Source organism: Sphaeramia orbicularis, chromosome 20 (genome assembly GCF_902148855.1).
Source record: "Sphaeramia orbicularis chromosome 20, fSphaOr1.1, whole genome shotgun sequence".
NCBI classification, from domain to species: domain Eukaryota; kingdom Metazoa; phylum Chordata; class Actinopteri; order Kurtiformes; family Apogonidae; genus Sphaeramia; species Sphaeramia orbicularis.
In genome coordinates, this window is record NC_043976.1 from 19,265,204 (window position 1) to 19,290,148 (window position 24,945).

The 24,945-nt window shown below is 36.2% G+C and overlaps 3 protein-coding genes and 1 long non-coding RNA gene across 5 annotated transcripts in view; 2 read left to right on the forward strand and 2 right to left on the reverse strand.

Moving 5' to 3' along the window:
• Positions 1 to 3,591: 3,591 nt before the first annotated feature.
• On the reverse strand, positions 3,592 to 20,810 carry LOC115411625 (uncharacterized). The gene is made up of 3 exons (XR_003934245.1): positions 20,796 to 20,810; positions 14,663 to 14,664; positions 3,592 to 4,073 (listed from the first exon to the last, which is right to left on the reverse strand). It is a non-coding gene; the product is annotated as an uncharacterized LOC115411625 (long non-coding RNA).
• Positions 4,263 to 6,653, reverse strand: LOC115411624 (cystatin-B-like). The gene is made up of 3 exons (XM_030123822.1): positions 6,485 to 6,653; positions 6,290 to 6,391; positions 4,263 to 4,586 (listed from the first exon to the last, which is right to left on the reverse strand). Exons 1-3 carry the CDS (start codon positions 6,551 to 6,553, stop codon positions 4,458 to 4,460), a joined length of 300 nt encoding a protein of 99 aa, XP_029979682.1. The 5' UTR covers positions 6,554 to 6,653; the 3' UTR covers positions 4,263 to 4,457.
• LOC115411623 (thiosulfate:glutathione sulfurtransferase) lies at positions 17,919 to 20,111 on the forward strand. Its single transcript, XM_030123821.1, has 4 exons — positions 17,919 to 18,144; positions 18,694 to 18,816; positions 18,920 to 19,082; positions 19,418 to 20,111. The coding sequence occupies exons 1-4, from the start codon at positions 17,967 to 17,969 to the stop codon at positions 19,470 to 19,472; spliced, it is 519 nt and encodes a 172-aa protein (XP_029979681.1). The 5' UTR covers positions 17,919 to 17,966; the 3' UTR covers positions 19,473 to 20,111.
• A 1,051-nt stretch (positions 20,811 to 21,861) lies between the features above and the next one.
• drd3 (dopamine receptor D3) overlaps positions 21,862 to 24,945 on the forward strand; it is a 34,696-nt gene continuing 31,612 nt past the window's right edge. For both annotated transcript variants that reach the window (XM_030123869.1, XM_030123870.1), the window contains exons 1-2: positions 21,862 to 22,181; positions 24,421 to 24,753. In XM_030123869.1, the coding sequence (XP_029979729.1) occupies positions 24,463 to 24,753 (291 nt within the window). In that variant the 5' untranslated portion in view covers positions 21,862 to 22,181; positions 24,421 to 24,462. The remainder of the gene's footprint in view (positions 22,182 to 24,420; positions 24,754 to 24,945) is intronic.

Sequence of the window (24,945 nt, forward strand, 5' to 3'; positions counted from 1 at the left end):
ATAAAAACATTTTTAATGCTGCTAATCTGATGTTTTCTCACATTTTAACATACTATAATACTAGTTATTACTCACTCAGATAACATGCAAAAAAAAAAAAAAAAAGTCTTTAAAAAAAAAAAAAACCTGTTGATTACAGTCTAATAACAATTAGCAGTTGATGTACTCTTAAATATGTTAATGCAGATCAGGTTTATCAAGAACAGGAAAGTTACAGTAATGGTATGAATTGCAGTGCATGGGATGGTGCATAAGCATCCACTGTATTGGCTGATATGAAACTAAAACAACAAAATCTCTGAATATAGAAGAGAACAGCTGGAAAATAGCTGTCCACTGTAGTGACCAGTATGCATGAAAGGGTTAAGTATGATTTTGCAAAGTAATTTCCAAAAGTTCCAAATGACTGCACAGACTGAGGTAGATTATATATTTATATATACATATCATAAAAGACAAAAGAGTAAATATGTAAATGAAAACAACACAGAGCAGTGGCTCTCAATCTTTTTCTGTCGGGCCCCCCTTTGGAGGACAAAAAATCTCCAGGCCCCCCTTAACCCTAACAGCATTGTAACAGTGGTGCAATTATAACTTTTATTGAAAGAAACATCAATATCGTAGCAACACTGTTTGCTTTTCCTTGAATAATTTGTTGTGCAAATTAAAAATAACTTAGATTTTTGCTTGAACAATACAAATAAACTCAACCAGACTTCTCCCTAAGACAATATTTTTCCAAATAAAAATAGGAAATGTGCAATTATCTTACAACTATGACAATAAAGTTACTTTTTTTTTAGAACAACAAACAAATTTTGGTAACTAAGATGAACATTTTAACAATGTCAGTGGCTGCAATGAGCCCGTTTCCATTGCACATCTCAGAATATTAAACTGCAAACTGTACAAACTGCGCAAAAACAGAAACATTGCACATTTTTCATTTCCAGTCCAATCCTTGTCCATTCTCCACACCTAAACTCTTTGTCTGGTCTAGTGACAGATCACCATGATAGTAGATTTGTTTGTTGTACGTCCCTAAAATGAGTCCAGGGTACTCCAGCACTAAATCCTTAGTTCCACCTGCTACATGTTCTAACCTGAAAAGAAAAAAAAAAACACTCAGGATTGATCCCATGCCATCCCAGCAAGCCTTCGTGCCTCCCCTAAGAGGGCCCGCCCCACAATTTGAGAAACACTGACAGAGAGGAACTGCAGTTAGAAGATAAACATGATTAAAACATTCTGCATACCGAAGCAATGCGACACAGACAGCTGCTAGAAGGACAACACTTAGCACTAGTATCAAAATGTGAAGCGGAGGAATAGGTAGATTTATAAATCTGATGAATGTGTGTTATTAAACTGTTGATTGTTCAAGTCAGAACACTTGGATGCAGGAGATATCTGTGACTGTGTACTATCACCAACAGTATGTGTAGATCACATGGCCTGATGATTTACATTTCAGACTTCTTGAGCAAATTGCTTAAAAAAAACTACCAATTTTTGATAAAGTAAAGATTTTAACCTGATCCCTGTGAACTGAGTCTTCAGAAGTGAGAAAAAAAATCCAGCAGATATTCAGTTCAACTTAATTTATAGAGCACTTTTCACAAGGCAGACTCAATGTGCTTTACAACAGGTATATAACATTAAAAAAAATCATAAGAAAAGAGAGTGTAATTGCAAGGACACAAACAGTTATGTATTTTCATATCTAGAAAACATAGAAAATTCCCACCAAATCCAACAGTTTTACACTCTGATCTGTCATGATCACACATAAATCATATCCACTGACAAGAACCTGGGCTGGTTCGGGCGTGGTTGATACTGTGGACTTTCAATGAACCGGTTTGCTTTTTCACTACTTGAAAGAGAGACATTGTTTACTGCCAGTGCGTTGGGTGTGATCCAGTGTGACTGCATACATTTATGTTTAACTGACACATTCTGTGTTAGTCAAACAAAAAAAGGAACATCTATGACTTATGCAACATCTGAAAGGTTGTGTGTTCCACAGCTTAAAACAATAATACATTCAAAGGAAACCTGTTTTTAGAAAGGGTTTATAAGGCATTTGGTAGTTGCACTGCATGTAATTACACTAAATAAAAGTCATAGAAAGCAATTTAAAGACTTCAGTGTTCAGTCTTAAGAGTCTGTATCCATGAATTTAAATACACTAATAGTTTCTTTGTGTTTCACCTTTCTGACAAATGTAACTGTCTTTTTAAGAGTAAACTGACACACCTCACACCTTAAGAAACTGTTGGTTCATACATTAATTAACCCATAAAAACCCAAACAGCCACACATGACCAAAGGAAACTACTGATGTAAAATGTTTAATATCTGTTGATCCACTAATCCTATCAATACATGTAAATAATTGGTGTAAAGTACAATTTGTTGTCTTTTCGTGGTCATCAGATATGACCCATTTGGACGTTCAGAGGCTCTGTAGTTACCATGGAAACACCATCATCTTCTACAACATTGATTCACCAGTAAAACCCATGGAGTTGGATAAATGGCAGTGGATGGAGACAGTTTATGCTCAGTTATTTATATCTTTAATGAAAAAGTCACTTTTTCTTCAGTTTTCTCTGTTTTTGATATAATGACCGTCAATTTTCATCTAAGCTTTAATAAACATCTTCATGATCAGTGAAGTAAACATAGGAAAATACCTGATTTTCACTGAAAAAATGAAAAAAAAAAAAAAAAGGAGGATAATGTCATAGTAAATGGTGATAAATTACTTAATAAAGGTTAAATAGAGAGAGAAATTCATTTGGGAACTGACACCAAAGTAGTGCTGGGTCTTTATGGGTTAAAAGGAAGTGAGATGGTTTGGATAATGTTTATTATACAGAAACTCTCCATTTACAGTACTGTGCAAGAGTCTTAGGCCAGCTTTAGCTTTGTTGTTTTTGCAGGGCTGAAATACATATATACATACATATATATTTATTTCTCATTCTCTTTTCTTCAGATACAACAAGAAAATACAGGGAATGTGCACACAGCCTTAAAAGACACATATAAACGTGAACTGTATCAGCTGACACAACCCATACACCTTGTCTTCTAATCTTACCTTGCATATATCCCATACTGCCTGTATATATATCCTTGTATGTTGTATATATGTCTTTCATTGTTGTATAGAATTAGCTTTTTGTATAATTTAGCATTTCTTTGTAATTTTTTGTATATTGTCAATACTTTCAATAGACATTTTCAGTATAATTTTGTGTGATACATCTCTTTGTACTTTAATTGTTTTTGCTGCTAAATAAGACACATTTATTCATTCACTGATCTTCTGAAGCCACTTTATCCTCACTAGGGTTGCAGGGGGTGCTGGAGCCTATCCCATCTACCTATGGGCAAAGGTGGGGTACACCTTGGACCTGTCACCAGTTCATCACAGGGCCAACATATAGAAACAAACAACCAATCACTCTAACATTCACACCTATGGACAATTTAGATTAACCAATTAACCTATCAGTGCATGTCTTTGGATAGTGGGAGGAAATAAATAAGAAACAGAGATGCTAAAATGATTCTTCCTCATCTTCTATTAAGATTAAAATCCTTATATATTCTGACTCCTGACCCTATGACAAGCGGCACAAACAGAAACATCTGACATGTTGAATGAAACCTGCTAATAACATCAGAAAATGAATGCAATAAATCTCGTACTGTGTGAACAAAAGGGTTAAGGACATGTAAATTACAGAGGGAGGTCAGACTAAATACTACCTCTATGATTTATAGAAGCCTCTGTTTTTATTTTTGTACATATTCCTAATTTATCCACATTATACTTTAACACAAAGACTGAGAAATGCTTATGTGTGGTTATTATAACTTTACTAAATCGACAAACCTAAAAATTTTGCATAGTACTGTGTATATCAGCTGAGCAGCCGTAGTTTACCTCAGGGAATGAAAGTGATCCATAATTGCAAACAACTCTTTCTAAAATGTGCCTGATTAAGCAGATTTTCTCTTTGTTATGTTAAGATTAATAAATCAATCAAGGGCCTGGACTTACATAGTAAATTGTCTGCTTACGTAACACCTACTTAAGCTTGTTTTCATGCTTCAGACGACTGAGCAAAAGCTATCTTTGTCCAACCTTTTTTCGTGAAATAATCTGCCAGGTGAACACTTCAATCTGATGAGCAGCTATTTCAGATATCACAAACAAACAGTGAAAAAAGACAATAGGGCCAAAACATGTGACACACATGTTTTTAATTCTTTAGTACAAAACAATAATGACGTAATTCCTTGGTCATTATTATGTATAGTATGTGTACAGTATTTTATGGCATAGAAACTACATGACATTGATTAACCAGGACTAAAAAGTACTGTTGATTTAAGACTGCAGCCTGTAGGCACCGATAGGTTGGGTCTTCATGATCACTTTAGAAATACTCGACAGGGTCTTGATGGCTCTTGGAGGTCTGGATATTGGATAGTTCCAGCTTTCCTCCTGCATGTGGGAGTTGTTCATGAACACGGAGGTGAACATGTTCATCTCCTCCCACATGAACCTGCAATAAGGCAAAAGTAAAGCATAGGTATGGTAATGATGATGTAATAATATTAAAATAACAGTCAGAGGCCTTAGAAATGTCAAGCAACGTGGAAGAAATCTTTGGAGAAGACATTTAAAAAAAAAAAAAAGACTTGCCATGAGTTGGTGATATGGGCTACATTAAACATTTCTGTGATTAAAAAAAAAAAAAAGAAGTGGAGTGTTGTTTCTCATAGAAGACAAGGGACTAGTCAGCTGACTTTAATTGTTCTCTCTGTAAATGTGGAGTAAATTATTCTATTCATCTTTAAACAATTAGAGGAAATGTTGTGCATTTACTCTTTTTAACCACCTCAAGTGAGTGCAAAGTTTTTTGGACATTTCCACAAACATTTTCTCATATGAAACTTCCAAATTCACATTCAAATACTTTGAAGAAACAGACCTAGAAATTGCTCTAAGTAAGGAACTGCAATACTCAGCTATTGTACTTTGAGATTTCTGTACTTTATTTGAGTATCTTTTTGAATGCAACGTTTGTACTTTTACTTCGTATGTTTTAACACAAATATATATCCTTTCTGCTTCAATTTTCAGAACAGGATTGTGACTTTAGGTTTACACAATTTGAGGGGAAAAAGGTGTCTTTGTGCAAGTCATAAATGACTAAAATGATCCCACTCAATCATTTCAGTCATTAATATAGTTTACTTAGGATTAAAACTACACTGATATTTGACTATATAGAAACGACTGGGCAAATGTTTTTTTGAGTCACCTCAACAGATTAAGAACGTTTGGGATTCATAAAATCTTATTTATTTAAAAAGGTGTCAAACATAAAATCAGGTCATATAGCTTTACAATCATTAAAAAATCTTTTTTTTTTTTTTATAAACTTCATTGGCATTATCAGCAAAAGACAGGTAACATTGCCTTGAGAGTAGCTTTCACTTTAGATAAATGTTTGTATGAGATTGTATCATATAATAAGAGGGAATAATAAGAATAAAAAAGGGGGAGAAACAGCCTGTCACGTATATATCTTCCATTCTGGCAAATGTACATTTCTCTGGATTACAGTGTGAAGATAAATGTTCATTCCTATTTTATATATATATATTTATATATATATAGTCCACATTTAGACAGACATATTACAATTATGATGAAACCAATATGTACATATACCATCATATATATATCCACTTTGGGTTACATCAATAGGAAGGAAGGAAGGAAGGAAGGAAGGAAGGAAGGAAGGAAGGAAGGAAGGAAAGCTAACTGAGATAATCAAGGATTGGAGCCCATCTCCTTTCAAAAGTAGGAAGTTTTAGTTGTAACTGGGCTGTTAAGCACTCCATCATATACACATGTTTGACTTTTTGTAACCATTGAACAGTCGTGGGGGGAAAATATAATTTTTATTATTTTTTAGTCTGTCCATTTGCACAGACAGTTCCAACGTCCTGACTCATAGAGTTTCAGATGGTACATAAAACAAATAAAGTAATCACTTTTACTGAAAATGTAGTAAAAAAAAAAAAAAAAAAAAAAAAAATGAATAGGTTTTGTTATGCATGTCATAAATTGGTTGAATATTTTAAAGGAAATACTGCACTTAAACTTAATGGTCCTTGAATAGAAGTTGATGCAGTACTTTTGTTTTACACAAGCCTATACATGCTATGGTGTTCTGTCTTTGTAAGTAGTATTTACCTTAATGAAGTAGTTGGTGCCAGCTACAACCTGGGTTTTGTAGGATCTGGCTTGGAAAACGTCAAACTTCTTGTTTGCTTTTTGCTCTGCATGTTCCTTCACCTGGAACACAATGAGAAAACAGAAAACTACTATTCAACATGACGGGCCGTGATGACTAAACAGCAGCAAAAGTGTAAAGATGCTAATACTTACGTTATCGCAGATCTGCTGGACCTTTTCATTGGCCTCCTTAACGTCTGAAGTTCCTCCACATAACGACATTGTGATTCTTTAGGTTTTAGAGCCGACAAATGGATGAAAACTGAAGGAAAGCTACCTGGTTTTCCTTTTCTTCCTGTGAGTCGCCCAATTTGAGGCAGCGCATCACATGACGCAGTGTTTTGGAACATACCATTCTTGGAGGGGTGTTTATTTAATAGCTCGGTCATGAACTTGCTATAAAAAAAAAAAAAAAAAAAAAAAAAAAAAACACTCTGCGGTCGTGTTAGATTTACCAACACACATATATTTTATCACTTGTATTTACCGTGAAAGTTATCTTATACATGGCAAAGATATATTCTAAAATACTGTGTCTAAATTTCTCCAGTGGTCATTCCCCCCCCCTTACTGACAGATTGGGTTAGTCTGAGGCGTGTTTGTGTACATACTGCCAGGAAGTGGTATAAGCAGACTGTGTGACAGGAATTGAATGATCTGGAATTACTGATGCACTTGCCATAGCTTGTGGGCAGTTTGTCTGAAGTCTTGACGGATGATGATGAATCATTAGGCATCGTTTCCCCCCAGAGACTGCTTTAAAAGCAATTCTATTTTGGTTTTGTATCCATGGACATGAATAAATCCAAATAGACCAGAGTAAATAATAGAACAGCTTGCAGTTCAACAGCTCTAAGTAAGTTGTTTTTCCAAATGTACATGAAGAACAAAGCAATGAGTGATAATGAATGGTAATAGTGATCAATGATGGTCTTTGAATTGGACTTCCCTAAAAAAGTGCAATTGAGCTGCAGAGTTTTAACCTGGACTAAGAGAACAAAACACATTCCACCAGATCTAAAATCTTTACACTGGCTTCCAGATGGTCACAGCATAGATTTTAAAATTATGTTTCTCGTCTACAAACCACTGAATGGTTTAGTTCAGTGTTTTTCAACCTTGGGGTCGGGACCCCATTCGGGGTCGCCTAAAATTTCTAGTAATTGATTATAAAAAAAACAAAAAAAAAAACAAAACCTTACTAATAAAAGCTATGTAGTCAGTTGAGAGAGACAATCCCAATCCATAAAAGACATGACAAACTGTGAAGCTGAAACTGCAGCACTGTGGTTCTGTTTATGTGTCAAATGTTCATTGTGGTCGGTTTCAGATGCTGCAGCTGTTTCATAATTCATAGTTTGAGTTCTTGTTTGTTCAGTATTAATTGTCCTCCTTGTAAATCCAAGCTGGACTGACTGTACATATCCTGACCAAGGAAAATAAAATTCTCACTTTGTGCAGTAATCTACACCTGGATTTACTGCCTCCATCCATAATAATACACATTATATAGACTAAATGTTGTCTAAAATTAATGTTTATTTGCAACATAGTATAGCAAACTATTACATGATCAAAAACAAATTAATTTTAGCAATTTTAGTCTCTGTTTTGAATATCTTCGATTGCCAGAAATTTGTGATGTTAAGATGGGGTCATGAGCCATAAAAGGTTGGGAACTACTGGTTTAGTTCAAGAAACCGTCATGGGCTGTCCTCCGCCAGAAATGTCTTCAAATCTATTTTCACACCTCCTCCCGCAAGCCTCCTGGCAGGTCTCACTGAGGTTTCCGTAATCCATTTTATCCGCCTGTGGGTGATTGGCCCAGGGGCTTCACATGCACCTATTGGCCTCAGGGATGGTGGATGGAATCCGCGTTACCCTGAGTTCACCCCTGCACTACGATGAGCCACACTCAACGGAGTGTGGGGACAGCTGCAGCCACTGCATCCCTAGGTGCTCCAATTTTGCAGGGGGTTCAAGAAGTGATAGATTTAAGGAATATAAACCAGCTGTAGTCAAGCCCACAGTCCAGACTAAACATGTAGAAGCATGTGTTTAGCTGTTACACTGCAAAAAAAAAAAAATTGTGTATGTATATATATATATATATATATATATATATATATATATATATATATATATGCCAGTAGGGCTTAGATTTCTCCCAAATACAGAGATTTTTAGATCCAGGTTGAAAACATTTCCCTTCATATGAGCTCTATAATTTACACTCTTTTCTTACTCTCATCTATGTCTTAATTCTTATTTCTGTGCAAGTCTGGAGGACTGTATATTCCTTTAATCATTACCTCTGCCAGGAGGTATTGTGATCACTTTGCTTTGTGTATTTGTTTGTTTGTTTGTTAGCAAATTTACAGGAAAACTATTACAACCATCTTTACCAAATTTTACCCACAGATAGGCCTAGGCCCTGGGACCAATCCATTAAATTTTGGGCCAAGTAGGCCAAAGTTCAAGGTCACAGCAAGGTCACAAAATCTCAAATTTTCCTATGTCTCATCATTGAGCAATTTTTGAAAATTCATAAAATAATTCAAAACGACTCCAATTAGCCCCCAATTTGATACACCCGTAGCTTATAACAATATCTTGTATCTGGCACAAAATTGTCCACATCCACTGTGGAATGTGGACTCTGTGGATATTTCAATTTAACATTGAAAATCCCATTTATGACACATTTTTCATTATAACTCAACAAATATTGATTGGAAGTTAATATAATTTGACATAAACATGACTGGTACCAAGCTTCAACTTTTTCTGCTGTATGGAACAACCTTGAAACTGTTTAATTCTAAAAGAAATAGTCGATCCACACATGCACACTGTTCAGGGTGCTTGGAGGAGGTTTGTGTTCTCTGAACACTTGTGTTGATATGCATTTCATAACATAATTTTATTATTTTCTTTTATGTATCCCATTTCTATTTGTTAGACTTTGTTTTTATTGTCCTCCAGTTGTTCCTGTTAATCATATTCAACACATTATTAAACTGAGTGAATGAATGGTTTATTTTGGGTATATAAAAAAAACAATACAAACACCAACAACAGCAAGAGCCAGAAGCAAATTATCACCAGATAAACAATAAAGAAATTTACACTGTTTTACAAAAGAAATGTGCAGTACAGTTTAAGTGATATTTACACATCCAATAAGACATAATCACTTATTTAATCCCATTCTAAATTATGTGCAACAATATTTCAGCCTCCTGACATTACACCAAGCTGCAAATAATATAGTCAATTATAGCCCCATCAAAACAATGATCATCCCGCCAGAGGAAAACAAAACAACCCCCCCTAAAATAAACAACTGCCTTTGTGTATGAAATGTGCCGTATAAATAACTGTTCCTTCCCTAATGAATAATGAATTGAGGAATAATGCTTTCATCTGTTAAAAAAGCCACATTTTTAAGAAAGAAAAAAGATACAGATATTTCTTTCCAGTTTTAATATAAAACATTATCACCCAGTGACAGAAAAGTATTACCTTAATGAAAGTAAAAGAAAAAAAAAAACATTACCCTAACCCTATGACATCAAATTAATATATTAAATTATATGAGTTTAAAATAGTAATCCTAGCCATCTGGGTGAAAATACACATAAGTTGTCTTTTAATTATCAAAAATATAATAACAAATAGGTGAAACACTATCATCTATGTTTTGATTATTGATCAGTTTGATCAGATGTTATGGATGGGGGTGGGGGGTTTGTTTGTGGTTGTTCTTGTGTCCTGATGTCAGCTGTACATGAAAGAAACTGAGTTCAGGTTTGCACGATTGAGTCCTTGGCGGTGAGTAATTAGAACAGATGTAGTAGGGAAGATGTAGATTTTGACATCTGTTAGAATATATACATTTCTATTTAGATGTGCCCATATGTTTAGTGACTGTCAGCAGCGATCAATTTGCATCATTGTTTGTGTATTTATGGCCTAATTTAATATTTTGTGCACCTCTCCCGTTACCTGTTCAGGTGATAGTGTCCATATAAATGAGAGAGAGTGCATAAATATTAGTGATTGAAGTCAGAGGCAGGTTGGAGGTGGCAGCTTAATATTTTTTTTCTTGGTATCTTTAAGCTTAAAGTCTTATTCCCATGGGGCTGTTTGTGGTCTGTTTTCTGAAGAATTGTTTTGCGCATACTCCTGCCTGAAGACCTACTTCCTTTTCAGCCTTTTTTTTTTTTTATTTAATGCCAAACAGCAACCTCTAACCCTTCATATTATGTCTCAGCAATGACTTTCAGTTACTAATAAGTTAATTAATAACAGGTAATTGTGTTTGTATCTCTTTTGTGCCAGTTGGTATAGTATTAAGTCCTATGGTTGTAAATTCGTAAATAACTTCTGTTCCTTTACCAGCAGAAAGACCTCATTAAGTGCTTTCACTTGATACATACAGTATATTTCCATTGGACCCAAAATCCGACTTCTTAGATCTCAATGTATTAAACAGATATAGCAAAATCATGTGTCCATAAAGTCACTTAACAATTTAACAAATTCATTACAAAAGAAAATGAACAGACAAATCTGCAGAAATTATTACAAAATAAAAAGTAGATATTGAAGTTTTGTTTTTTTTTTACATCATTTAATACACTGCTACAGTGGAGGACAAAATTATTAGCCCCCCCACAAAAATGTCCTTGTTTTAAAGGTATTTCCCAAGTGCTTTTACACAGAGCAACACATTTTTAACACAGCTTTTTTAGATATCCTAGTTTTATTTTGAATGCTTACATGATTTTAGTTTGCACACAGAAATGAAAATATTCCACAAAAAACAAGAAGTACCAGGGTCAAAATTATTAGCCCCCCTGATCCTAATAGTCAATTGTGTATCCTTTTTGCTGGATAACAGCCTGCAGTCATAGTATTTTTTATTACAAGTCTCTGACACTTTTTTTGAGGAATCCCAGCCCATTCTTCTTTGGCAAATCTTTCCAGCTCCTCCAGATTTGGTGGCCTTCTGGCATGGATGTTCTTTTTTAGGTCACCTCGAATATTTTCAATGGGATTTAAGTCAGGGCTCTGTGCAGGCCACTCAGTTACATTCACTTTGGTCTTCTGAAGATAGCTCTTCACCAAGAGAGATGTATGTTTTGGATTGTTGTCATATTGGAAGATGAAGCAATGACCCAGACCCAGTGTTACTGCTGACTGCTTAAGGTTTTCTTTCAAAATCTCCACATCATCCTTTGTTCATGATTCCTTCCACCTTGACCAGATTTCTAGTTCCAGATGCACTATAGCATCCCCACAACACAATACTCCCACCACCATGTTTCACTGTAGGGACGGTGTTCTTTGGGTTCTATGCCTCTCCCTTTTTTCTTCAAACATAAACGCTGCCTCGATGGCCAAAGAGCTCTAGTTTTGTCTCATCTGACCATAGGACACACTTCCAGTATGCATAATGTTTCTCCAGGTTGTCCTGAGCATATTTAAGTCTGGCTTAAAGGTGTCTCTTCTTCAAAAGTGGAGTTTTTCTTGGTCTGCATCCTCTTAGTCCATTCCAGTTCAGAGCTATAGTGACTGTCTTCTTAGAGACTATGATTCCTGATGTGGCCAAGTCATTCACCAGTGTCTTGGCAGTTGTTCTGGGGTCTTTAGACCCATCTCTCACTAGTTTTCTTTCCAGGGTCTTTGAAATCTTTCACTTCCTATCTCTGTAAGGCTTGTTCTGTACTGTGTGGCTGTTTTTGAATTTCTGGATTATACTTCTCACTCCAGTTCTTGACACTTGGAAATGCTTGGATTGCTTTGTGCATCCCTCTCCTGCTTTGTCTACATCAATAATCATTTTTCTCGGGTCCAAACGGATTTCTCTAGTTTTGGGCATGGTGCTTTCTCAACTGACAGCTCAGTGAGCCATACTGAGGCTTTTATACCATGTTTTAACTTAAATGTTAAGTGAAATCACTTGATTCACCTGATCACTTTTAAACATATCACCTGTGAAGTTACAGCACATCATTGCACAAAAGTGGTTTGTGCCATGACTTCAGAAATGGTCATCTCTTAAAGGGGGCTAATAATAATGTCCCTGGTTATTTTAGTTTTTTTTCTAAATAATGCTGTTTTGGTGTGCAAATATAAATAATTTGTGCCTTCTAAAGAAAACTAGTATGTTCAGAAATGCTATGTTGAAAATTCCTTGCTCTGTTAAAAAAGTACTTAGGAAAATCTTGAAGAAACTTAAAATTTCATAGGGGGGCTAATCATTTTGTCCTCAACTGTATATGGACACCATTAGTTGCACAAAGCACATCCAGACGGTACTGGATTTGTTTCCATGTTGGCTGTAGCATTGCCTCATCAATGGTGTCAATGGCATCAATGATCTTCTACCAGGTTGTTGATATCCTGTGTCTTTGTTCAATACATGATATCTTTAACATAACCCCATAAAAAGAAATCCTGGGCAGTGATATCTGGTGAACAAAGTGTCCAGGGAATTGAACCATCTCTTCCATCCAGTTGTGGTGGTACATAGTCAGTCAAAAGGTCAAAGTAAACATTTGCAATAATTGATCTTTTGTTGAAGAAAACTGAACCAATGATTCGATTGCACATGATCCCACATAGTGATTAAAAACTTAGAGTAAATTGAGTACATAGAATGAATCTGATTAACATATCTCATCATTGCTTTTGTAATATATATATATAGTTTTTTAATTGTAAAGAGACTTTGTGGACACCCCATATAGGTAAATATAGATATGTCCACACCCTATAGGCTTTGCTTGGACTCTGGTCTTGGATATTTTTGACAACATAGTGCTTCCAGAAGTGGAAGCTGGCAGGAATATCGTATAAATTTGCTCATTACAAAAAAGAAATTGATATCTCACTCGCTTGAGAGCTGCATGTAAGACACACAATGAGGACATTTGCCAGACAAAGAGAGCAATAAATAAACTCCGCTCTGACAAATTCTAGTCCTGGTTTTCATCTGTCAGGATAATCAGATCCACCAGTGCAACACAGAATCAAATAAGGTCTATATTTGGCCACCTGACCCAGTTTTACCACATTGTCTTAAGGCTTAGGTGTTGAATTGGCTCCTGCTAAAGCAAAAAAGAAAAATGTGCATGACAAACCAACATCCTCTGTACTGACGGTACAATTCAATTTGACTCGAAGAATTAAATAACATATCAGCAGGGAGCACAGATTAGTAGTCTGGTAAAAAGGAGTGTTGTAAATCTGTAGTAAATTAGCAAACTGCATGTATTCACAACCATAACAGTTTGACAGATGCATTTAAGCAATTGATCACAGAAAAACAGGAATATTGTGCACTATATGCCAGTTTTGAGACATGTATTTAGGCCACAGGACAAAAAACACCAAACCTTACATGAACCTGTGTGTGAAAACTTTCCAGGTTGCACGTAAAGTTATGTTTAGGTTGAGAACTCAAGGGTTCAGGGAAGAGATGCTGTAACAAGCACTGGTGAGACAGAGTTCAGCACTGATAATGAGGCTGCACCAAATATATTCCCTCACAATGGCTGAAGCATACCATCAGACAGGCAAGCAGCTCCCCCCGGGGACACATGAATTAAGCTTTATGGTATTCTTCAATCTGGGGCAGTGGGTGTTGATAGAGGAGCTGCTTTCACTGACCAATTCAGCTCTGGAGACTGGAACACTGCCGAAAAAGATCAAAGTGTGTAATGATGGAGAAAATAACAGAGGAGGGATTCATAGTCACACTGTTGAGCAATCAGGAGGAAAAGCATCTTTTATGGCTAATTATTGTTTTAGGATGAGTAGAATCAATTAAAGTCAAACAGGATTTTTACAGAGAACAGTGTGCTGATGTGGAGGAACTCATGTAAAACTTACTGCAGGAGAACAAAAGCTTTTCAAAAGGACACTGGGTGGAAACAAATGGAAAAATCTGAGTCAGTGTCAGCTGACAATTGCACAACCAGCGGTATGTAACCACAACCAATACTTCATTTTGTTGACACGAGACAAATTTAGTCTTTTAAAAAGGGTTGGTGTGTTTTCTATGATGTTTCTATGAAAAAAGCATTTGTAAATGACATATGAGCATTTAGATCATCTAAAGAGCTAAATCATGCATTGTTCTGGAGACTTAAAAAAAAAAAGATTCTACAAAGGCTTACAAAAACAAAAACCCATATACTTTGGTGTGGTGCGTTTTGTTGTTTTTGTAAAGTCCCTGCAGAGTTTAGGACTCTAGATACTCAATTTTTTAAAGCCATTATCAAAACTCCAAGGCCAAAGGGTATAGTGTAGCAGCAAAACGCCTTCTGAGAGCATATGGAGAAACTTTAGGCTGCATTAAAAGACAAAAAGGAATGGTTGTACAGAGTCTAAGGCAAGAGCATGGTTCTCAAACAACTGCACACACTTGGCTTCCCTTATTGCTGGTTTAAATTGAACGAAAGTTTTATATCAATGAGGGCATCAGCATGTGCAATATAAAAGAAAGACTGGGTTCACTGTGAAAAATCAGTGTTTGTGTAAATGTTACTTGTTAAGCCATCAGGGTTTTGGGGGTTTTCATGTCTTTTTGTGTGAGTTAAAATCTAATGAGACACAAGAAATATTCACTTTATTATTTAAAAAAGAAGAAAGAGGATGTCTTTAAATAATGACAGCCAAAACAGATTTTCTAATGAACAAGTAACCAATGTATTATCAGTGTCTGTTAGTGAAAAAGAAACAGACAGTATCTAAAGACTGACTGAAGGAACACTATAATGCATTTCTATCATTCTCGATCACAGGATGGCACAAAGATATTTGTATTTATTGGGTCCTGCAAAGTGACAGGAAGAAAGTTAGAGGGAAAACCATATGGAAAAACAACCCAAATTAAAACAGAATGTCAGATTTGGATTCAATATATAGTAATCACACAGGTACAAGTATACGGAAATGAAATGCAATTTAGCATCTAGCCAGAAATGCAATAAGCAGCAGAGTATACAGTATTAAAAATGTCTACACTATGAACAATCGGCATAATATATGCAGATGTAAGTGCTATGGAGAATGAATGCAAAGGATATAAAGTGCATAAGAGTAAGAGTAAGTTCTAGTGCAAAATATTCAGTCCATGAAGGAATGTAATGGATGAAAGAGTCAGTTCAGTGTGTGACTTATGTGGATCTCTGGTTTCAATAAGACCATTTTAATCTCAGTTGAGTTTATATACTGCTTTACATTTTAAAACATATGTTATTAAAAATGTCTTTCTAGAATCAGCAAAACATACATTAGTGTTACCAGTTTTGCTGCAATAAACAGGCAAATAATACACTTTCATATAGTATGTTTTTATTATTATTAATTGTAATCTCACTGTAAATCCTGTCGAAAATCATTAATTTCATTTCATTTCATTTATTAATTATTTCAAACATGCAAAGAAACAAAATAAAACAAAACAAAGCAAATTAAGACAAAAACAAAATAACATTTAAATGGACAGAATCTATCTTCAAGCACATACAAGTCTGAATACTGCATGGTCGAAAAGGAGTAGGAAGAAGTATAAATTTATTTAATCCTACCCCTCAAATCATGGGTAATAAGGGTTTTTACTATGGTGGCCCAAAGGTGCAACAGCCCAGAAAATTATCCACTAGCCCAAAAAATTACCCACAATAAGAAAAAAAAGAGAACAGCCCAAAAAATTATCCACTATAAGAAAAAAAGAGAACAGCCCAAAAAATTTTCTACTATAAGAAAAAAGAGAACAGCCCCAAAATTTTTTTCCACTATAAGAAATCAAAAGAGAACAGCCCAAAAAATTATCCACTATAAGAAAAAAAGAGAACAGCCCAAAAAATTATCCACTTGTCCAAAAAATTCTCCACTATAAGAAAAAAGAGAACAGCCCCAAAAAATTTTTCCACCATAAGAAATCAAAAGAGAACAGCCTAAAAAATTATCCACTATAAGAAATAAAAGAGAACAGCCCAAAAAATTTTCCACTATAAGAAAAAAAGAGAACAGCCCAAAAAATTTTCCACTATAAGAAAAAAGGGAACAGCCCCAAAAATTATTCAATAGCCCAAAAAATAGCCACTATAAGAGAAAAAGAGAACAGCCCAAAAAAAATATCCACTATAAGAAAAAATAAAGAGAACAACCCAAAACATTATCCACTAGCCCAAAAAATTATCTTAAAATTTTTCAGCCTATGTTTTTATTTTTGTGGTCACCTTAATTTTAAAGCAAGAGACCTTTCGGTAAACAGTGCCCCGCCCCCTTAATTGAAAAGGTGGATGAGGGTTTTTTTTTTTTTTTTTTTGCGTGTGTTTATTTATTTATTTATTTTTCTTATAGTGGATAATTTTTAAGGCTATTCTCTTTTTTTCTTATATTAGATTATTTTTTGTGTTGTTCTCTCTTTTTTTCTTACAGTGAATAATTTTTGGGGCTAGTGGATATTTTTTGGGGCTGTTCTCTTTTTTTTTCTTATAATAGATTATTTTTTGGGCTGTTCTCTTTTTTTCTTGTAGTGGATAATTTTTTAGGCTGTTCTCTTTTTTTCTTGTATTAGATTATTTTTTGGGCTGTTCTCTTTTTTTCTTATAGTGGATAATTTTTAGGCTATTCTCTTTTTATTCTTATATTAGATTATTTTTTGTGTTGTTCTCTCTTTTTTTTCTTAAAGTGAATAATTTTTGGGCTAGTGGATATTTTTTGGGGCTTTTCTCTTTTTTTTTTCTTATATTAGATTATTTTTTGGGCTGTTCTCTTTTTTTCTTGTAGTGGATAATTTTTTAGGATGTTCTCTTTTTTTCTTACATTAGATTATTTTTTGGGCTGTTCTCTTTTTTTCTTATAGTGCATAATTTTTTGGTTATTCTCTTTTTATTCTTAGATTATTTTTTTGTGTTGTTCTCTCTTTTTTTTCTTACAGTGAATAATTTTTGGGCTAGTGGATATTTTTTGGGGCTGTTCTCTTTTTTTTCTTATATTAGATTATTTTTTGGGCTGTTCTTTTTTTTTTTTTTTTTTTCTTGTAGTGGATAATTTTTTAGGCTGTTCTCTTTTTTTCTTATATTAGATTTTTTTTTTGGGCTGTTCTCTTTTTTTCTTATAGTGGATAATTTTTAGGCTATTCTCTTTTTATTCTTATATTAGATTATTTTTTGTGTTGATCTCTCTTTTTTTCTTAAAGTGAATAATTTTTGGGCTAGTGGATATTTTTTGGGGCTGTTCTCTTTTTTTCTATATTAGATTTTTTTTTTTTTTTTTTTTTTTTTTTTTTTTTTTTTTTCTTGTGCTGTTCTCTCCTTTTTTTTCTTAAAGTGAATAATTTTTGGGCTAGTGGATATTTTTGGGGGCTGTTCTCTTTTTTTCTTATATTAGATAATTTTTTGGGCTGTTCTCTTTTTTTTCTTGTGGTGGATAATTTTTTGAACTATTGCACCTCAGGGCCACCGCATTTTACAGATGTGTTCTTGTTTTGTTTTGCTTTTTCCAGAGTAAAGGCGGAAATTAGACAGCCTGAGGATGGCAGCAAATACTTCCTACGTCAGTTCAGTTCATATCTGTAAAAGAAGAGGAAGAAGAAGACGACCCCCGTGAGATGAAACCATTCCAGATACTCTACGACGCACTTATTTTCACAATGCTGTCGTATGTGCTGACACGAAGTTTCTGCCAGGTTGTCACGGGAGTCCACCGCTGCTCTTACCCGACATATGTGTCAGTCCTTCGGGCTTTTACAACCTCATCTCCAAAAAGTGGAGACGCGTCCGACAGTGGTAAAAATACTTCCTGATATAAAGTGTTTTATCCAAACAGGAATCACAGTCCGTAAACGCATTTGCAGGCCTAAGTGTCTGGTGTTCAGTGCAGTAAATATTTAATATCCTGTATCACAATAATCGTATAGTACTGATATGTGTTTAAAGTGCTATTTGAGTGTCGTCTTTAATGACTTTATGTGTTTATCGCTCTTTTATGGCGCTACCAGACTGCGCATGCGCACAGTGCCAGCATTTACACTGAATGAACTGCAGGTTGACAATGCAGTGTTTTTACTCTTTTTGTGTAAAACATATAGTTGGCATTTTTGTTTCAGAGGACAACAATGCTCTATCTCATAGTGTCTGTTTAAAGGGAAAGGTCTAGTCACACTGCAGACAACAGTAGCAGTACAAACCAGCATAAAAATATAGAATTAAAATTATTAGATTAGATCAATGGATGGTGAGTTGTAAAGTTTCTATAGCAAACAAACAAGCCCTTAACTAGAACAGGGTAATTTGGATTTATTTAAATGTTTTTAACCCTTTATGTGTCCTCCTCAGCCTCAGTGGTGACCTATTCTCAGCTGAAGACCATGTTGTCCAATCACAACATTCAACTATTTGATGTGAGAAACCCTGACGAGTACCAAGCTGGACACATTCCAGATGCTGTCAACATCCCACGTGAGTTTTAACATCCGCCACGAAAAGATAAGATGACTGAATTACTGCAGTTGTTTATTTCATGTTATCTGTGTGGACATTTTTTGTGTTTTTTGTTTTTCAGTCGGCAATTTAGAAGAGTCACTCAAGTTGTCTCCTGCAACGTTTCAGCAGAAATTTGACGTGAAGGCTCCGGGGAAAGAGGATGAGAACATAGTGTTTCATTGCAGGAGTGGAAAGAGGAGTGCCCAAGCTCTGGATATAGCTCGTCAGCTGGGATTCAGCAGGTAATATTTAATTTGACCACATATACCTAAAAGGAAAATACATCAATGTGTGTTCACTGATTTAAATTATAGGCAAACTGTATGTGAGGTATAGAAGTAGGTTATCCTCAGACTGTGTTGCACTGGAGGTAACCATACCCATCAACAGCCCATTTTACATTGTTATTCAATTATTAATCTGCATAGAGCTCCTGTGACGCAAGTAGAGTACCGCGTCCTCAAAGTGGAAGGGATCCCGCTTGAGATGGTTGAACGCTAGTTGACCTTTAAGTGAATAAAACAAACAGCAGATAAGACACAAATTTTTTCTTTTCTCTTATCTTTCTCTTTCTTAGGGCAAGACATTATAAAGGAGGGTACATTGAGTGGGAAGAGCAAGAAAGAAAATGAATCTGCATTGAAGATCTTAAAGGGGGTCTGAATTCTGTGCGTCAATCCTAAATCTATATTAAAAAAAAAAAAATGAACTGCAGAGTGTAAATGAGAAGAGACGCAGTGGCATTGATCTGTAGAAACATTCACCACCTCTACATTAATTTGTTTTTCTGTTACATACTGAGGTATACAGTCATTTTATAAGTTACAAATATTCACATATTTTAGAAAGTAACCACATTATTTTCAGCCTAAATTGAAAGACTACATTTTGTGCCCTGTTACATTTTAATACTGGATGAACCCAACAACTGTGTCACTACCAATTAATTTGCTCACTGTGTGCTACCAAATATTTCCTGTTTTATTTACAATAAAATAGGAAAATACTCTGAATGTTAATTTCCCTGAACTTATTTGAAATGTGAAACAAACAGTCAAACCCCTCAAAGGTTGACTTTGCTTATATAATAATAATTAAAAGCATTATTTCTGCTTTGTCTTCTGCTCTTCATTTACCAACCTAATCGGATATATTTTGTTATTCCTGCATATGCCACGTTTGCTGTTTATTTTCTTTAATATATGAGATTTCTGGCAAAGAGATTAATGTAAAAGGGCCTTTTGTTGAATAAATCATTGACAATTTCCAGCCTCTTTGTGCATCTATGGATTTTCTTTGCAGACTTTCAGCAGTTCAATACCCTGACCAATAGATGGCAGCAAAATTTTAACCAACTCAAGATTTTTATTCCCATCCATTCTTTTTTTTATTATTCTTTTGCAATATCTGTGGTGCCCTCTTGGGTCAGACCTTCACTCTGGTGTGTGTCTGAATGAATACAGCGCCTGTGAGTAACAGCAGCTGTCAAACCTTGAGTCTTACACCATCCTCATTCAGAAGGAAAACAGATTCTCCTTCACTCTCCACCTTTTCATCCTCTCAACTGTTTGTATGTGAGGTGAATGAATCAATGCTCTTTTTGTGATCGCTGCTTGCAAAGGGTTAAAAGGTTGTGATGGTGTTACACCAGAAGGTCAGGGTCAGTAACAGTGAAAAAGGAGTTCAGAGATGCTGCTGTTTAAAAATAACCAGCTCTGTTCCATGTTGAACTCAGCATCATAAATCAGAGAGTGACCAAGGCAATAGCTGCTTCAGAACACATTACACACTTGCCGTGGCTGCCATTCATGTAGGAGAGAGTGACAGTGATTTCCTAGATGTTGCATAATGTACGTAAATTGAGTGCAAGTGAGATCCCACTTTCTGAGGTGCTTTGAAATATCTAAGAAAATCAGCATGCACTGCTCAAAGAGAGTTATTAATGGCAAATCAACAATATTGCAAAAAGTAAATAATCGTATGGGCTCCTTCCAGCTGTGTATTAGGATTCTCCTCAGCTCTACACTGCATAGATATTTTCAACTGTGCAGCTATAGAAGACAGATGGGTCAAATTTCCAATGAGCACCAAGGACATTTGGACACTTTACATTACTTAAAACATAAACTGACTGCAGGTTGGTGGTGAAAAATGATCAGTTAAGGCAGTTTATCATCTATATGTATATGGAATAGGGCACCTCCTGCTGCCTGCTGGTTCGGAAAATGCATCTGCATTGTAATAAAATCTGCATTACGGCTGTGCTTCTATTAAAGACCTGGAATATGAGTAAAGTGGTTTTCATTTGGCTCTCCAATGACATACTAATGTGATTAAATGGGAAAAACCCTCCAGTTCTCCTGACTGACTTCTGGGCAGTTTTTATACTCATGTTACAATTTTTTCTGATATTAGAAAGGAAAAAAATGACTAAAAATCTTTGGCTCTTCCACATTGGTTTGGTCCAGATCCCATTTGTTTGTAGTGTACTGCTGGAGCTCCTGCAGGGCGTTTTACTCTTATCTTAAAATACCATGTAGAAGATAGGAAAACAAAGCATATTGGCTGGGAATGTGAGATAGGCTACAGTAAGACACAAGCTCCAGGTACTGTTTTTGTGCACTTACCAGATTTTTTTTTAATTTATTTATTTATTTATTTTCTTTTTCTATTTCTATAGTGTGAAAATGTCCAGAGGTAGAAAGCAGTGGTTAATTCAAGTATATAATTTTTTCCCCTTAAAGCTATAGACTTACATTGACCTATTTTACGCTCTTCTTACTGGTTTTCCCATATGGTTGTTTTATAAGGCCAGCATTAGGCTATTTTAAGACAATGTCACTTCCAGCAAAACACGACCCAGACTGGTTCAGGGTCAAAAACAGCCACGGGACAGGATATTAACCCATTTCTAACAAATATGATCAAAAATAGTAAGGAAAAAAAAACTGGAACTCTGAAAATGAAACTTGTGTCTTGTATAATGATCGCCTGGTAAATTGCTGCCACATCACTGTAGTCGCTCATTGGGGAGACACCTGACGTCTCCACGTGTACGCGCACCTCCTGTGTGGCTGGAAATTAAAGTGTAAAAGGCTCCACGCGTGTTACCGGCAGCCACATCCACAGACCATATGGAAATGGAGTAAGTGAGAGTGCGGTTCATCTCTGAGCATCCCCACATTCACATTAGTCCGTGCGCAATGGCACCGAGCGCTCCTCCGGCTCCTCCCGCTCGCCTCGTATTACTGGACCCAAAGACCGGACAACTTTTAACTCTGCACGGATGATGCTTTTGCTCGATGGCATCTGATGAATTCTTCACTTCAAAACAGTAACAGGTATGTTACTCAGTTTCACTGTATATTGCCCTTAGGGAGAGGAAAAAAAAAAAAAAAAACGCACAACGAAATTGGAATGTTGTTTCTTGGTTTCTATTTCTTATCCCACTGTTCTGCCTCATGTGTGATATATGAATCTTCATCTGCTGCTTTATTCCCACCTGTATGGCTCTGATAGGTGATAATATGGAAAATCATTTCTGCGTAATTATGCCTCTGGTTACTTGACACATATTTGACCTCATTTTGTCCTGGAAATGTCTGATATCTGATAAGGTGGCCCTATCACGGGACTTCATTTAATTTTACCATGAAGATTTGACTGGTGTGCAGCTCTAAATTAAAATTCTCCGGAGGGTACATGGTAATTTACAAGATGATAAAACAACAGGAAAGTCAATCATTTGCTGTCATTATATTAATTTCTGGCTGCCTAACATCATGATAATTAATCTGCGTTAATTGAATTATTATTAAAGCAGTCTGACATAACGCAATTAAGTTGTTCTTTGTTTTTATGTGTCGTTTAACACACTAAGTAATGTTTCCTGCCACAGTATTGCACAAATAACACTTCAGATCATTTAGCGCAGACAATCCACAAGCCCATGTAGCCTGTGCGCGCGTGCATGTACGTGTGCGTGAGCTTGATGTCCATCATACACGCGCTGGAGGAGGTCAGTGATGCACATGACATTGAGAGGGCAGGATCAGGTGGTGCTTAATATGAGAGGGAGGACCGCAGACAAAAGAGTGAAGTGGGAAATCAGTTCCAATTAGCTTTTGTTCTACAGGTCTAAACAAACCAGTCCCCTCAGATAAAAATTCATGAGTGCATGCCACCACCACCCCTGCACAGTTGTGCTTGTGGATGTGGATTTCCAAGCTCACACCTCAAATGAATTATGATTTGCATTCTTTTCGTCCTGTCACATCTAATTTTGTAATAAACTCATGCTGCACTCCCATTAGGAGACTTCAAGGTGATTGGTATCGGTGGCCAGTTTTGTTTTACTCCTCCGGTTCTTCTTGTGGATAATCATATGATACTGGAGCCACCGAGGAACTGAGTGGAATTATAGACTGAGAAATCTTTAAAAGACTTCTGGGTTTGTGCCAGATCTAAAAATGGTCCTAGTTTCTCTTCTGCGTTTTTGTCCCTATTTTTGTCACATAGAAGAGAGTGGAACAGGATAAGATGGATCAGTTTGTTTACCATCTCGACACAGGTGTGAGTATTACCACAGTGCTGTTATCTGGATTCGGGCCAGATGGGGAGGATTGGGAATAAATGAGAGGAAGGATGAAGTGTAAGGAGCAGAGCCTGGGACCAGAGCCAAGCGGACCTCTCAGAGTGTGGCAGCCTGGACTTATTACTCCTCTCCAGTGAGCTGAGCTGGTGCACTAACCTCACAGAGGCACTTTGCCAGCCCCTCATTAAAGTTACCACTGTAGTTGGGTCGTCTTCTTTTACCTGTGTTAGGAGCCGTTTACCATAAGGAGAGATCTAAAAGGCTTACAGGAACAATCTTAAATGCACTGAACTGTCTGTGAAGTTTGCTTCTAAGAGCATACGTTTCTGCTGAGTCTTTATGGACTTGACTGTTTCTGCAGGAGCCAGCTATCATCAATAAATAATTTCTTTTCTATTTAGTTGGATAAAAACACTTGTGTCTGTGTACCAACAAACAGCTGTAATGTCGAGAAAAAGCACTCCTGCTGGGATGCATTTCTTATATCACTTCAGCTGACTGCAGCAATCTTCAGACAGCCGATGTTTCCCAGATTCAAGATTAAAAAATGTTTATTGTCATTATGTGCACATAACAAAATTTGTCTTAGAGGTAGTTCTCGGCTAGATAAAAAATAAAAAAAGAGAAAATATAAAAGCACTCAAGGATATGTACATCAATATGAAACACTAAAGAACAAGTATATTAAGTCTATGTACATTATATATATAGAAAAGAAATGTAAAACACACTAAGTACAGTCCAGTGCAGTAACAGTGCAAAACAGCATTTACCGTTAGGATGCAATTGTGTGCAATATTGTGTGCAAATAAAGTAGCAATGTGCAAATGACTCACAGTCATAGAGAAGTTGGAAGTAGTCAGATGACGTCAGACTTCAGATGACGCAGCTACCTTCATATATAACTTCAGTTTGATCAGATGTGAGGAAAAAAGTGTCTATGTTTTCATGAAATTCCTAATGATCCCACTCCTCTCCTTTGGTAGGTCTGCCAAACGTCTCACCTCCCATGTCACCGGGACGTCTCCATGGCGATGTTTAGCAGCGCAGAGCGGCTCTGGAACGAGTCAGACCACCTCGGGTGGGATGAGAGGAATGAGAGCGCAGATACCTCAGGGCAAGATGAGGGGGAGCGGAACTACTACGCCATGCTGTACTCACTGCTCATCCTGGCCATTGTGTTTGGGAACGTGCTGGTGTGTCTGGCCGTGCTGAGGGAACGCTCCCTCCAGACAACCACCAACTACCTGGTGGTCAGTCTGGCTGTGGCTGACCTGCTGGTGGCTTCACTGGTCATGCCCTGGGCTGTGTACCTAGAGGTGAGGAGTACTTATCAAAATTCATGTTGAGAGTTCTACGTTCATTCACTTATTACTATGTCACCAAATGACGCAGTAGCTGAGTTTCTTTATGAGTGGTTATTGTATTCCAACACATAACACTAACCCTGCACTGAACACTCAAGGTTAAAAAAGAAAAAACATCATCCAGAAAGTCAAATTCTATGACTC